Genomic DNA, 16,029 nt, shown 5'->3' with positions numbered 1-16,029 from the left:
TCAATGTACTTAAACACTAGGATTTTTTGGGTGGTATTTTGTTTTGTTTCTTGAGTCTCCAGCATGAACTTTGAATGTGACAACATTATGCTGTAAGGTTGAAAGACTGGACCTATATGAAGCTTGCCTCTTCTGTCTTCCCACAGCTCTTAGCTACTCACAGTTTATTGCATATGTTAACTGGCTATATATCTCCTCCCCTGCTGGCCAAGTTCCCTTATCAGAACTAAGAACCAACAAAAATGGCTGTCTAGTAATTTATCCCTATATTTACTCTGGTATCCTCAGTGTATCTTTGTGTGTAAAATGGATCTGATAGAAACATTACTTAGAAAGTTTTGTTTAATGAAAATATTTTGCTATCACAGTCTGGAGGCCTCCCCCAAAAGGACAAATATATATTTGTGGTCTTGAGCGAGAGAACAAAATCCTGACAATTTGTCTTTCATTATCAAGGAACTTGGGCTGTTTTTTTATATTCCACTTAAGTTATAATTATGCATGTACTATTACAGCTAAAAAGTAAGAGTTTCTGTATCATATGAATTTATTTTCTGCTATATACTTCTCACATTTCTTTCTCTAGAATATTCTTATACAAGGTTCTCTAGAAGTAGGTTCTGTTCATGTTCTCAGTCGTCTTTTTATCTCTGCAATTTGGTCTCCACATTGCCTAGCACATGCTACACCTTTCTTTTGTTTTCACAGATTCTCTGCTTTTTCATACTTCTCCATTTTGTCATGACTCTCCACTTTTTCAGTATAATTGGAGCTCTCTGATGTACTTTCCTTCAGTAGATTTTTCTCTTCCTTCCTTTTCTTCTTCATAATTTTTTCCCGTCTTTTTGTTCTAATAACTGAAATATAAAAATCATATTACTGAGATTGGAGTAAGTGAAGAGTAGAAATAAAGACAAGGGGTCAGAGGAAATTTATAGTAAATAAGGCATTTTCAGAAAATAAATGTTACTTATAAAAATAGTGAGGTTTTTAAATTTTATTTTGGTTTGTGTTTGTTTGTTTGTCTGTGTTTTTGAAACAATATCTTGCTATGCACCCCAGGCTGGCCTTGAATTCACCATCCTCCCTGTTACCACTTCTCAATTGCTGTGATTCTTAGTGTGAAACACCACTCTCAGTTGAAATTTGAATTTTAAAATTATTGCATTCTATGTGCAAGCCTTTCAAATATACAATAATAATCCCGTGTAATAAATTGGAAAATATTTCTTATGGATTATGAAGACTGTCAACTTCAGTTGGCATCAACCATCAACTCTGCTCTGTCTCTTTCATGTTGGGCACATTTAGGATTGTTTAATAGCCAGGCAGTGGTGGCACACACCTTTAATCCCAGTACTCAGGAGGCAGAGGCAGGCCAATCTCTGAGTTTGAGGCCAGCCTGATCTACAGACCAAGTTCTAGGACAGCCAAGGTTACACAGAGAAAACATGGAGGAGGAGAAGAAGAAAAAAGGGGGGGGGGCAACAATAACAGAACAAGAACAGAAGATCAAAAACAAGAATTAGAAGAAAATGAACAAGAAAAACAAAAAGAACATGAAGGAAAACAAGAATAAGAACAAGTACCAGAAGAAAAAGATCAAGAACAGGAAGAAAAAGAACAAGATCAAAAACATGAAGATCAATAGCAAGAACTAAGCAGAGGATGTCGGTGTATTTGGACCAGACACAGAACTTTACATGTTCTTTTAGAACATATGAGTAAGAACCTGAAAGCTTTTACAAATCAAGCTTATATATAAAAAATACATGAAGGCATCTCTCATATTCTTGTGTCTCAGATACAGTTCTTCCATTGGGAGGAATATCGCTGTTGTATGGATGGAACCCATTTCTACACCAGTCTGAGGCAACTTAAATGTCTGCTTATAGATGTTCTAAATGCAGAAATAATATACCAATAATAAGTATTTTAATAAGTATTGGTATTAAAATAAGAAACTTTCAAGGAAAAGTTTCATTCAAAACAAAGTTTGTCTCTTGATCTTTGCCTTATATTCTTGAAATTGCCCACATTGGGAATCAAGCAACTAGACAGCTTCCCACTGATAATCCCTGGAACTTGATGAGATCAGTTCATGAACACCCATTTTTTTCTTAACTCAGATTCTAATCTCACTGATATCTTCTTTGGAAAACCCAAACCACCATTCACAACCTCGCATCTGACAAGACAAAGCACCTGAGCCAATGAATTTCTCCAGCTCCTCGTTCTCGGAATGCAGCAGAGAAGATTCATCCTGACCTTCATCTTCAGAAGCCTCTTTCTCATCTAAAAGTGGAATCTCGACATTTTCATACAACATCGCAAGCTGCTGTTTTTCCTCAGCCTTTACCAGTCGACTGGAGAAGGATAGAGGTAAATATAAAGGCAGATTTTATAGTCAATCATTCTGTCTTTATACTGCAGTTTTTAAAGTTGTATTTTTACATATGGGAGTGGGAGTCAGGTGCCTGTAGTGACCAGGCAGGAAAACATAAGATTCCCTGGATCTGTGGTTACAAGCTGTTGTAAGCTACCCAACTTGTATGCTGGGAACTGAACTTCAGCCCCCTTAACCCCCAATTCATCACTCCATCCAAGGACATGAAAATTTTTTGACTCAACAGGAATTGCTTATACATGTTGGTAGGTGGAGAACAAAGACAGAAAAATACATTTATGGAAGGTTGGCCCAGCCAATTCATGTCACCAAATACTCTTATAGCCTCAAACTTCAAAACTAAATAACTAGGTATGGATGACATATATGGGCTAGATACAACATTCAATGAGTTTACAACAAAACCTATTATCTATGCAATATGATACCAAAAAAAATTAATGCCAAGAAAGCCTCAATGAACAAAATGCCAAGATTTTAAATGGATGTAGAATATTACAGAGCCTCTAATCCCCTTTCTTATTTGAGGCTGAGTGGACAGGTTGGTCAGAAAACAAGCCTGAGGACCTGAGTTCAACCCCCAAACCCAAATGAAAAATCAGGTGTGATGGTTCACATTTGTAACCGAAATCTGGGAAGGCAGAGACAGGCAGATTCGTGCAGCTCATTGTCATCTATCTAACCTAATTTGTGAGATCTAGATCCCAGAGAAAGAAAGATCCTGTCTCAAAAAACAAGGTGGATGACACCTGAGGAATTACACCCAGAGTAGACTTTGACCTCCAGCCACATACAACCACATTAGCATTCACACTCAGAAAGCTCTTGTTATTTCATAACCTGTGGTTATTTGGGTATTGATATTTTATAACACTACATTGAAATATTATTCTTCCACAGAGAAGGACAATGCAGCCAGTCCTGATGAGACCTGATAAGCTAGGGTCAGATGGAAGAGGAGGAGGACCTCCCCTATCAGTAGACTTGGAGAGGGGCAGGGAGGAGAAGAGGGAAGGGGTGGGACTGGGAGGGAATGAAGGAGAGGGCTACAGCTGGGATACAAAACTAATAAACTGTAATTAATATTTAAAATATTTAAAAATAATAAAGATTATTATGAAAAAAAGAAAGTTTGTATTACCATGAAATTAGAGAACTTAGAAGACAGATTTGGTAACAAGTTACCCTAATCCTACAGATGCATCTATTTTATGTGTCTAAAAATCTTTGCCTACGATAAGGGAAGTTTAGAAAGTTATCTTTTATTCTCATAGTTGTGTGTGTGGAAGGGGATTGTCCTAGACCAGGTGCCTATGAATCCTTCCCTGTATCTTATAAAGTAATCATATTTGACTGTGTTTATGAACTAGAACTTAATAAAAATAAAAGTTTCTGCACTTGAAAAAATATATTATTCTTCCTGATCAGTGAATTTTTAAACATGCCCTTAGTATTTACACTTGAGGTAGTGCCTCTTGTCACTGTCTGTCCAGTTCTAAAAGTGGATTTCTGAATAAGCTCTTTGTTTGATGTGGAAATGTGTTTTGGTTTTCCTAACATACTTATATACCTAGTTCTCTGTGACTTGGGTAATCAAGAATAATTTGATGATTAGCTTAATTATATTTTAAAGAGCAGTGACAGAGGGAAAAGCAGAGGGAATGAATATCCTAGACCAGTGGTTCTCAACCTTCATAATTCTGCGACCCTTTAATACAGTTTCTTATGTTATGATGACCCCTAACCATAAGATTATTTTCACTGATATTTCATAACTATAATTTTGCTCCTGTATCATAATGTAAGCATCTGATATGCAAGATATCTGATATGCAACCTCTGTGAAGGGGTCATTTGACCCCAAGGGGATCACAACCCACAAGTTGTGAACCTCTGTCCTAGATACCTGCTGTGATATGAAAAAAAATATTCATTAAATGTAGTAAAGATATCGATTCATAAAAAGTGAGGCACTGGTACCAGAAGCAAATTTTAGGAGTGTTCAAAAACACACAGGAATAAAGATAACTACTTTAATTAAACATTTCAATAGCTGATATGAATACAAAAAGTCCATAATAAAACCAAATATCCCAAAACAATCAGTATTCCACATCTTGGTGTATAACTATACTCCCAGCTCAAGGCACTGGCAGAATAATGTTAAGTTCTGGGTTAGCAGGGCTAAACTGTGAGACCCTTTTTTAAAAATAACAAAATCCTTCTTATTAGTTAAGTTTCATAGATAGATAGATAGATAGATAGATAGATAGATAGATAGATAGATAGATAGATATAGATATAGATATTCACTTGCCATGCTCAGGTTGCCATCAAATTTTAAAGAAATTTGTACTTTGGCTGTTTCTGAAAAATGTCATAGACTCCTAGCTTGAATCAGAGCCAGAAAATCTGGTCCAAATAGCATGATGCCACCTTAGCATAATAATTTCAAAATGACCCTGTCTTTTTTAAAAATCTCCACCCAATGTGATCAAAGTATGTTGTATGAAATTTTCAAAGAACAAAAAAATTTTAATATTTTTTTAAAAAATAAGAGCTTTATCTCAATATCTAAATTCTAGAAATCAGTCAGTCAGCAAAGTGATTGAGCCTGAGGACCTGAGTTAAATACCAAGGACCCACATAATAAGCCAGAAGTGTTGGTATACACTTATAACTCCAACACTGAGCTTCTGAAACTTTCATTCATTTTGGAAAAATGTACAATGACCATACTAATTTAATAATTAAAAGAAATACCATCACCATTATTATTATCACCATCTTTTGACAAAAAATAATTTCCTTGTGTATTTGCTACCTTATTAAGAATGGACGATGTTATTTGTCGTATACTTACTATATCGAATAGGAGATCATGAGTCCACATATCAGGGCAATGAGCAAAGCTATACTCGAGAGTGAAATTACATGAACAAGACCAGGTCTACGTGGAATTATTGCTAGAAATAGAAAGAAGTTTGTTACAAAAAATGAACCAAACACTAAACTGGCAATACTTTTACAAATGGCATCCCTAATTTTGAAAAGTACTAAGACACCCATTTAGAGACACCCATTTAGGGCTGAGTGCTCCAAAGTCTCTCACTCTCCTCTGTACATTGTCCAGTTGTGGGTCTCCATGTTAATTCTCATCTATTACAAGCAGCTTCTCTGATGAGGGTTGAGTGATGCTCTGATCTGTGGGTATAGCAATATGACATTTTATTGCTGTTCTTTTAACAAAATAATAGTAGTAAGAGTAGTAAGTTTTCTTCTAGCGCACATCACCTATCAAGGCTCAGGTCCTTGACCTTGTTAGCAGTGTCAGGCATGGGCTCTATCTCATGGAGTGGGACATAAATCCAATATATATACATATATGGGTCTGTCTGTCTGTGTTAGCTGGTTACTCCTATAATGTTTGTGCCATTATTGCAGCAGATTTTTTTGCAGGTAGGTCACTGTTAGAAGTAGTATTGTAGTTATTGTAGCTGGGTGATTCTGATGATGCAGAAGAAGCAGAAAATATTGTAAGAGCCAGAGGTGATGAATGACTCCATGCAAACAAGACTCTTCCAGATACAATAGAGTTGATATACATATGAACTCATAGGAAGTTGTGACAGGTTGCACAAGACCTGCCCAAGTTCAAATCAGACAAAACCTAGGAAATCAGAAGAGGAAGTAGGAACAAAGTCTCACCCCTCTCCAAGAAGTTATTTGCAATTGATACCTGCTGGGAGAGGGAAAATTTCCTCCAATAGAGTGTCACAGTGAAAATAAACCATGATCCAAAGCAAGCCCCACACACAAGAAAAGCTAGCCCAAACAAGACAGACTCCATTGGGTTGTTAGGTGTTTCTTGTTTTGCTTGAGAATTTTTTTGTCTTATCTCGTTTTACTGTTGTTTTTGCTGTTAGTTTTGATTTTCAGTTTTAGTTTTGAGAACTTGGGTTTTTTGGAAAAAGAAAGAATATCAATTAGAAAAAAAAGAATATGAATTAGAGAGGATCTGGGAGGAGTTGGGAAGAAAAAAGACTATGATAAAAATATATTGTATATATTTTTCATTAAAATTAATTTTTTAAAAATTCTAAGGGTAGCTCTCTATATTACATATGCAATCAAAGTCTCTCTTGCTCTCTGTTTCCTGCTCTGGATGTCACCGTCTTGTTTCCTCTGTCATTATAGACTCTTCCTTTAGAGCGTTAGGTCTCAGAGATTTTGTGGTATTGTATCACAGCAAGAGAAAATTAATATACATGGTGAAAAAAAGACAAGAGGACTCTTCAAGAAACTGATACTTTCTATCGTACCTATTCTGAGCAAATGTACCTCAATGCTGGCTTCATTTGAAGGTCTGCCCTGCTATCTGGACCTAGCCAGGATTCAATATTAGAAACAGGGAGAAGACAGGGAAGGAAGCCAAGGAATGAACATATTTTTCTTTCTTTTATTTCTTTCTCTTCTTCTCCTTCTTCTTCATCTTTGTCTTTTTCTTCTTCTTTGTATTATTATTATTAATCATCTTCAAATTAACATCAATTTTCAAAGGGGTAAAAGTGCTGCCAGGAATTCTAGCACACACTTGTAATTTCAGCACTAAGTAGGCAGAGACAAAATGATCTCTGTGAGTTCAAAGCCACCTCAGGCTACATAATGAGATCCTGGCTGAAAAGAATATATTAGCGTGAAACTGAACAGCGCAATTTGTGTTCACAAATGGCTGTTCATATGAGCAATGGCTCAACAGGTAAAAGCACTTGCTATAAACCTAACAACCTCAGTTTAAGACCAAGTCATGAAAGATGTCCTCTGATGTCCATTCATCCACAGGTACCATAAACAGAGATACATAGACATATTTTATTTCATTAATAATGCAATAATTTTAATATTTTTTTTACTTCCCCAAACCCCAGACTTCCTGCTTTTGGTCACCTCCTATCTAAGCCCTCATTCTTTTTGTTGTTGTTGTTGTTTTGTTTTGGGTTCTGTCCTTTTTTTAATTATTACTTACACTTTATTTTGTATCCCCTCCTATAGTTCCCTCCCTCCTCCCCTCCCAATTCCTCCCTTCCTTCTTCTTCTCCACACATGCCCCTCCCCAAGTCCACTGATAGGGGAGGTCTTCTTTTCCTTCCTTCTGATCCTAGTCTATTAGGTCTCATCAGGAGTGGCTGCATTGTCTTTCTCTGTGGCCTAGTAAAGCCGCTCCCCCCTCAGGGGGAGGTGATAAAAAAGGATGGACTTCAGAAGAAGGAGAAACAGGGAACAAGTCAGGAGCCTGCCACAGAGAGCCTCTGAAAGGCTCTGCCCTGCAGACTATCAAAGCAGATGTTGAGACTTATGGCCAACCTTTGGGCAGATTGCAGGGAATCTTATGAAAGAAGTGGGAAATAATAAGATCTGGAGAGGATTGAAGCCCCACAAGGACAGCAACAGAACCAAAAAATCTGAGCACAGGGGTCTTCCCTGAGACTGATACCCCAACCAAGTAGGATGTATGGGGATAACACAGAACCCCTGCACATATGTAGCCCATTGACAGTTCAGTCTCCTAGTGGGTTCCATAATAATGGGAACAGGGACTGCCTCTGACATGAACTGATAAGCCCTCATTCTTACACTATGAATGTACTAGTCACTATAGCCACACCTATCATCTTCAGACTTACTGACCCATAGCAACCTATAATCTGTAAATAAACTGACTTCTTGCACATAGATGTACTAACCATTGCTACTAATTCCTGTCATCTGCCACCTACCATGTGTCACCTTGGCTTATGATCACAATGTTGCTTTAATGGTCTCAAGTTGTAAGCTGCTATAATAAAAGAAAACTACAGGACAATTCATAGTGTAATCCCAGATACCTGAACTCCAAGAGTTGTAACTGGGGGCTGCAAAATGTGCTATGAATACATGAGTGGTCTCTGTAGGATCAAGCGTATCCTTTTTCTGTGTTGTGCCTGAAATTTAAAAATAAAAAGTAATTATTTTGTACAGATTAAACAAAAGCAATTGGTAAAGTATGTATAATGGACAGCCACCTATAAATCCTGACCACTTGAGGTAGTTACTACCCTTCGAGCCTTTGCGACTACACTTGGTCTTTTCTCATTTCCTGTTGCTCCACTGGCACAGAAAGGAGGGTTTTTCTGAGAGAACTGAAGAATGCCCTGATGTTCAGATCTCAGCATAAACCTATGACAAGATGAGTATAAAGATAATGCTAACTACGTATATTTGGCATGTGGGATCCACTCTACAGGCCTCCCAAACTTTCGGTATGCCTTCAACCATTTACAATGAAACACTGACGGGGAGAAAAGAACATGGGCTACCGATAGTCTAGTGTTAATAAAAGCTGAAAACTAGCTACTAGCCTGGGCATGTGGGAAGGCCTGAGAGGCATGGGTAAAGACACATTAGCAGTCTGGAAGGCATTGACTACAGGTTTGAAAGAAACAGGAGGAAAGAGCTTGAGATGATGAGTTTAGAAAATCTTAGGTGGAGTTTGCTACAAATAGGGAATGAGAAACAGGTGGTTTTGTAACCAGGCTGTAGGGCAGAAGCTCCACCTCAGCTCCCAAGAAGTTATTCTTGACCATCCAATATGCCATGAAAATGTATGATAAAGAGACAAGCCATGATGAAAAGCAGAGAGAGATTCAAATGGATGCATTAGGAAGTGGAACAAATAATGGATCCAGTGACCTCAAGTTCAATCTGTCAGGCCTCCCTCGGGATCCCCCAGTGATTACAGAGTCATTCCCAATGCTACCAAAACCCTACATCTGACTATTGTAAAAATCAGTGAGCAGCAACTCTTCCTTGAGGAACCTTTACCAACACTTGGGAATGTCTTACTTTCCCCTGAGCTCATCTCTTTCTATATCTCTTTCTGAATCTATATTAAAATACCCTTAATAAAATCTCAACTTTTTCATAACCTGGCTATTCCTGAAATGTTCACAGCACCAAAGTATACATATTGATGTGAACTCAGAGTCCCTAAAATTCTAGGAGAACACCAGAGGGAGATCGGAGGACAATGTCTCCATCTGTACCCCAACTCACTGGCACTATCTTAAAATAGTAACAATAGGGCTGAGGACATAGCTTAGTGGTTCATCACCTGAGGCCCAAATCTCAGGAGCACACAAGTACAGTTCTGAAACATCCTGCCCACTTTCAACCTCACAGATGAAAAATGCAATCACTATGATGTTTCAACACGTTTCTCTTATTATGAATGAGTCACACTTCTTCCCATATAAACATCAGCCAAGAGTTCCAGGAGAACAATGATGACTCCAAGCAATTCCATTAGACAACTACTTCCTTCCTCTAGCTATGGAACCTACAGCTGAGAGTTAAACCTCATGGCTCGGCAAACCAGTAGCACTAACTGAAGAAACGGGATAGTATAAAAGTACAGATGAGAACACAAGCTTTCTCACAGGCTGACCCTAACCAAGCTTCATGCTTTGGTGGTGATATGGACAAGCAAATGACCTAATCATAGCTATGATTTTAGATTAATGGTATGTTTTAGACTGATCAATACACTTTTATTATTTTCTATATTTTGATACTTTGATATCTGAGGGCCTTCATGACTCTGTATATACTACCAGACCAGGACAGTTAACTCCTAAACATAGCAGAGTTCATCTTTCACGTGCAAATGAGCCAACCCAAATTCAGTGAGCAAACACCCACCTTTAGTGACCTCCTTTGCAAGCACTTGGATTGCAGACTGCTTTTCAGCTACCCTCATCACTCCAGAGCACAACTAGGAACAACCCTTGAGCCAACTGAAATTATTCAAACTACTCAACAGTAAGGCCTCTTACCTTGCCTTAGCTTTATTTGTGAAAATAAAAACAAAGGCTCCCACACCCTCACTACCTCTCCCTGTCTGTATGCCATACTTCACTAAGTGTCTCTTCTCATTTGCTGCTTGTGAGTATAACATTTTCTTTCTTCATCAATCGAAACAAGAATCCCAGGAAAGAAGCCATAATGACAAAGGCCTATTGACTGATAACTTTCATGGTGTAGAGAAGTTGGAATGCTGCAAGTCCAGAGTCAAATTATCTTAGATCATCTTTACCCTTTCAATAGGTATTTATTGCCCTCCTCTGGTGTGAACTGACATCTTTTTTACCATTAGGTAGATCTTTGAAATATACAAACAGACATATCCTTAGTTTCCATGAACCAAAATGCAAAGGATGCCATCAGATAACATCTGAAGACTGTAGCTGAGATTTATCCATCTACTGATATTTCCATCAATGTATTTGAAAAGTGTCCTGATTATCTTTGTTCTATGACTGTAAAAAGTTCATTAGACTGTTACCACGCTGGACCATGAAATTTGAGGTAACCTGAATCTCTGTTCTCAGGATACAGATACTCATATTTGGCTATAGAATAAGCTATGTTATGCTCTTTGTGATGAGCATTGTGTTTTTTTTCATTGTTTCATTTCCATATCTGTATCCCCCCACATACCTCATTCAACCAAATCCCAGGCACATTGTAAAATAAGAGAGCTGAGTCCAAGTATATATCTCATTCCTCATCTATGAAAGCTTCTTTCTGAAGCAGATGAGGACTATTACAGAGATCTACAACAAGTCAAAATACAAAGATTAAGTGACTATGGGGCATCCAATATGAACTGGTATATATACAATGCAACAACTACATATAAGACTCAGAGAACATCTGAGAAGATGAAGCAGAAAAATAGAAAGAGCCAAAAAACCAAGATGTTGCTAGGATATGGCATCTTCTAGACATGAGAGGGAAGCTATATCCACAAAGTCTCAACAATATGGTCACCTAAACAAATCTTGCAAAATGACAATGTCAGTTGACATACCAACCTGGAATAGAGAAATTTCATAAGTCCCAGCCCATAATCCTGAAGAACTGCAGGCATTCAATGGCTGTGAAGATAGGCAGAATCTGAGTTCTCCAAGGACCAACCCCCTTTTTATTGGCTATCCAATCCCAAGTGGTCAACCTTAGATGAATGTGCATATGTGTACTAATGGACTCAGTAGGGTGTGTGCGTGTGTGTATGTATGTGAACAATAATTTAAAAAGAAGTGAATTTTATACGGAGTGCTAGCGAGATGTGGGAAGAATTAGAGAGGAGGAGGAGGAGGGAAATAATGTAAATACAGTACTCATGTAGGAAATTCTCAAAAACTGAGAATTATACATTAAAAAATATAAAACAAGAATGCTAAGGGAGGAATCTACTCCTGACAGTTGTTTAGCAGATGTGAAAAGACCCAGAAGGAACATCTAACATGGGAAGAACAGCAAGGCAGAAAGGTAGCCTTGTGTTTAAAGAGGACTCTGCAACAAGCAGTTTGGGGAAAGCTCCAAGCAGAAAAGCCAAAAGTAAAGAAGTTTCTGGAAAGTCAGAACCAGGAGTGCATGGCCTGGTTTCATATTCTGCCTCACCCAAGAAAAAAGGTGGAGCTCTAACTCAGCCTGTGCTCTGTGGCATACAACCTCTCTGCTAACCCCTAAGTGAGGACCTAGGTCACCATCACAAACCCAGCTATTCAAAGGGAGTAGCTTTATCTAATGTGCATTAAGGTGCTGTCTAGACCATGATGGTACACATGCTGGGACCCTCCAGGGCCCCACATAGTATTAGCCTTGGGAATGTCTATGGATCCCACAGAATAAGTTCCTATCAAATGTTTGTCTAACTCATCTATGAACTTCACTACTAATAAATACTCAAGACATATTTCCACATACACACAACACACATACCATATATTCACCACATGCACACAAGCACACACATATATAACACACACACCACAAACACATACATACACACCACACACATATACCAAACACATTCACATATATACCACACATACAAACATCACACATACACACGTATACCACACACAAAATACACCACATATGTACCACCCACACACAACATACCACACACACACACACTGCACACACTACACCACATATGCATACTATATATATATATATATATGTATATATATATACACACACACACACACACACACACACACACACACACATACACACCACACACAAACAATATACCACATATACAACACACACAACCACCGCCACCACACATCTGGGTCTGATCCTCACCTCACAAGCTAAGCAATGACTTACTTGGAAGTCCTGAGTGTTCTGGTCCAGGTATTGCAAGGTTGTTTCTGGGTTGTTCCATAGGAGCTTTTGGTGTTTGTAACTGTGTGCTTCCTTGAAAAGAAAACTTGTAGAAGTGAAATGTAATTAACTTCTTTTTACTTCCCTGGACAAAAGTCTTTATTCCCCCTCAAATAAGAAAGGCCATGCTGAAGCTACCTGGTGAGCTTGTTAACTCAGCTGCATAAGGCAAACAGACAGGAAGTAGGTATTCCAATAAAAACCAAAATAAAAACATAGAAAAGCTCTGAACCTTGTCCATCACTCTAAAATTATAAGTTCTTTTTCAAACAAAAGAAATACTGATCTGACTGCCCAGCATCTGGAGCAGTGGAATGTTTGGGTTCTGATTTAGAGCCCACAGTGTGAGGTCAGTTTACCCTACTGCCCTGAAATTCCTTCTCAGAACTAGGGCAGTCAAGGAGACTGAAATAAGTAACGTGTCCTAGCATGAGACAGACAAGAATGAGACCAGTTCCAGCCTTTAGGGAAAAGGCAGATTAGGCAGAAGGCAGGCAGGAATCTTGATTCAGGAATCTTGATACATCAGAAGAAAGTGACAGAAGCTAACTGCAATGACACACATGTGTAATCCCAGCACTTAGTGGGTAGAGCAGTTTGAGGTCATCTTTAGCTATATAACAAGTTAGAGAGTTCAAGGCCAGCCTGGGTTACATGAAAACTTGTCCCCCAAAAAATCACAACAATAAAACCAAGAAGGCTTCACAGAAAGCAGAAGCATTACAATGCAGTCCATGATCAGTTTGTTTTGTTTTTCTTTCTCTGGATTCTAAATCTTATTTTAATTCTTTCACAATTTCTTATTTTTAAATATATATATATTACATATAAAACATACATAAACACACAAATATATAATATACCTTTATCATAATTATTCTGCCAACCTTTTTAAACCTATTTTAATATATTTTGTTTCAAACTTATTAATTCATTTCTATGATTTCTGAAGTTTTTTGTACTTTTATTTTAAATTATATAGTTCAAAAAAAGGTTTTTTCATTTATTTAAGGGGAAATAGAGGAAGGGGTGTGAGGGTGGGACTGGGAGAAGAGGGAGGGGCTGGGATCAGGCTGTAAAATGATTTTAATCCATTTTTAGACTAAAATAAAATTACATCATTTCCCTCTTTCCTTTCTTCCCTCCAGCTCTTCCCATGTTCTTCCACCTCAAATTGATAACCTCATTTCTTATTATTGTTATATATTTATGTACAGATATGTTGACATACATATAGATGATAATGATGATTAGATAGATGATAGGTAGACAGATGCTGATGATAGATAGAGATAAATATACAGAGGGTAGAGATAGATAGATAGATAGATAGATAGATAGATAGATAGATAGATAGATATACAGGCACAACCTGCTGAGTCTATTTTTGTGTCATACTGCAGAGCTGACCCCATCATATTAGATAACTGTAGGGAGAGGAGAAAGCCCTGAGTTACTGAAGTCCTGAATAAATGTATGATGTAGACATAGCATGGCTGTTTCAAGGACCTCAGAACTTCAGACCTATTGACAAACAGGCAAGACCACCAACACACAAACACAGGCAGGTGAGACTCAGGGACACAGCAAAACCTTCCTCTGGTCAATGTCTGGATATTGACAGTGTATGCAGAAAATGTCCACCAAAGCTTCTTAGCCCTGATATTTGTAATCTGAAGATTGTTCCCCCACAGAGATTACTCCGACCAAAATCAGATATATCTGTCACCTTGATCCATACGTGTAATATAACCCTGCCACCTTACCTGCATATGTTAGCCCTGCCTCCCATACCTCAGCTGTATGCAATAACTCCACCTCTCAGTCCAATGCTACACAAGCACAGTTAGCTCCCAGGGTGCTGCTATTTCTCCAGGGAAGAACCCAGACCACCTAATTCCAGCTTTTCTGTGTGTCCCTATATCTGTCTGTTTTTTCTTTATTTTCTCACTGATCCCAGCCAGGTCTGAGTTATCTCTGGTTAGTTCTCCTTCTTGCAACAGTCATCAATTACCTATAGTTTTTTATATCTGGATAGGATCGTGTGACATTTTCTCTCTTCTATGCTGGCATGTCTATTGATATTGCCATTTTTCAGGTCTTGTTTATTGAGCCATTTCTAAGAGAGATGGCCTCACAGCAAAATCCCTGGTATTCTGCCTCTTACAAGTTCTCTGCTTCCATTTCTGTGATGTTTCCTGAACAACAGATACAGGGATTGTGATGTAGATGCATCCATTAGGGCTAGAATACCCAACCATCTGTTGATCTCTGCAGTGTGTCCAGCTGTGATTTTCTGTCATGGTCTCTTTTTGCTGTTAAAAAAAAAAAAATCTTCTTTGATGAGAAGTTACAAGTACAATTATCTGTGAGTGTAAGGTTAATATTTAGAATGTAGTTAGGAATTATGCTGACCTAGCAAAATGGCAGTAGTATATCTACTCACTAGCCACACTGGCCACAGGTTAAGAGTCTAGTACCTGACATGTTTTCCTTGCTCTTGAGTGGGCCTTAAGTTCAATTAAACATCAGTTGGTTGCTACCAACATGTAAGTGCCTCTATTACACCTTAATGGATATGTTGCCATGTTAATCACTGTTATGGTTCATAGGTGTCACAGCCAGTCAGGACTATAGTCTCCCTCCCTTGCAGCCTGCGTAATACTTTCTAAAACTATGGAAGACTAGACATCAGGAAAGACAGCTTTTGGGTTAGATACAGCTTGAATCCTTCAGGTCTTGTGTTCTAAGTGTGCAGTGTCTTCAGCAATAAGCACTTACAAGGGAAGTCAGGGCAGGACCTCAAGGCAATAACAGGAGCAGAAGGGGAGAACTCATGGGTCTTGATGTAATGAGTTCAGGCTGCACAAGCCTAGTCAAGAACTCAGTGCAAATAGGGGCTGAAGCTCAGTAGTAGAACATTTGCCAATATAGAGGTCCTGGGGTTGATCTAGAACCACAAAAGAAAAAATATATACTTATGCTATGGTATGTCATCAAATACATCGTGATAGCTATTATGCAGGCCAAAGGGGTGTATGGCTAACAAGGTCCCAACTACAAAGTTCACACCCTGGCATGGTATTGGGGAAGAGAATCAACAATAAAGAACCAAAAATAAAGGGTATGTTATATGGTGGCTTCTGCTATGAAGCAATTTTTAAGCATGGCAATGAGGTGAATGGGAACTGGCAGAAATATCAGAGAGGTTTGGTAAATAACTGAGGAGCTGAGGTCCAAATGAGAAGTAGAAAGGAGCAGCCCCACCAAGTGTCAGGTCACTCAGAGTGAAAGTATATTCGCCCTTCACTGCCTCCTGCATTTTCATGTCTTGTCAGTTTCTTTTG

General features: G+C 38.3%; 1 protein-coding gene across 1 annotated transcript; it reads right to left on the bottom strand.

Moving 5' to 3' along the window:
• Positions 1-365: 365 nt before the first annotated feature.
• On the bottom strand, positions 366-13,357 carry CUNH19orf18 (chromosome unknown C19orf18 homolog). The gene is made up of 7 exons (XM_055605448.1): positions 12,821-13,357; positions 12,626-12,715; positions 8,293-8,388; positions 5,559-5,611; positions 5,271-5,476; positions 2,206-2,366; positions 366-857 (listed from the first exon to the last, which is right to left on the bottom strand). The coding sequence occupies exons 1-7, from the start codon at positions 12,921-12,923 to the stop codon at positions 703-705; spliced, it is 864 nt and encodes a 287-aa protein (XP_055461423.1). The 5' UTR covers positions 12,924-13,357; the 3' UTR covers positions 366-702.
• Positions 13,358-16,029: the final 2,672 nt, after the last annotated feature.

Source organism: Psammomys obesus, unplaced genomic scaffold, assembly GCF_907164565.1.
Source record: "Psammomys obesus unplaced genomic scaffold, mPsaObe1.curated_primary_1811, whole genome shotgun sequence".
Classification (NCBI taxonomy): Eukaryota; Metazoa; Chordata; class Mammalia; order Rodentia; family Muridae; genus Psammomys; species Psammomys obesus.
This window is presented reverse-complemented; position numbering and strand designations above follow the sequence as displayed.

Coding starts and splice junctions, on each gene's coding strand:
- CUNH19orf18 (XM_055605448.1), bottom strand. CDS start 12,923: ATGGACAAGGTTCAGAGCTTTTCTATGTTTTTATTTTGGTTTTTATTG. Junction 8,389..12,625: donor AGAACACTCAGGACTTCCAA/GTAAGTCATTGC, acceptor TTTAAATTTCAG/GCACAACACAGAAAAAGGAT. Junction 2,367..5,270: donor ATGATCTCCTATTCGATATA/GTAAGTATACGA, acceptor ATCCTTCTCCAG/TCGACTGGTAAAGGCTGAGG.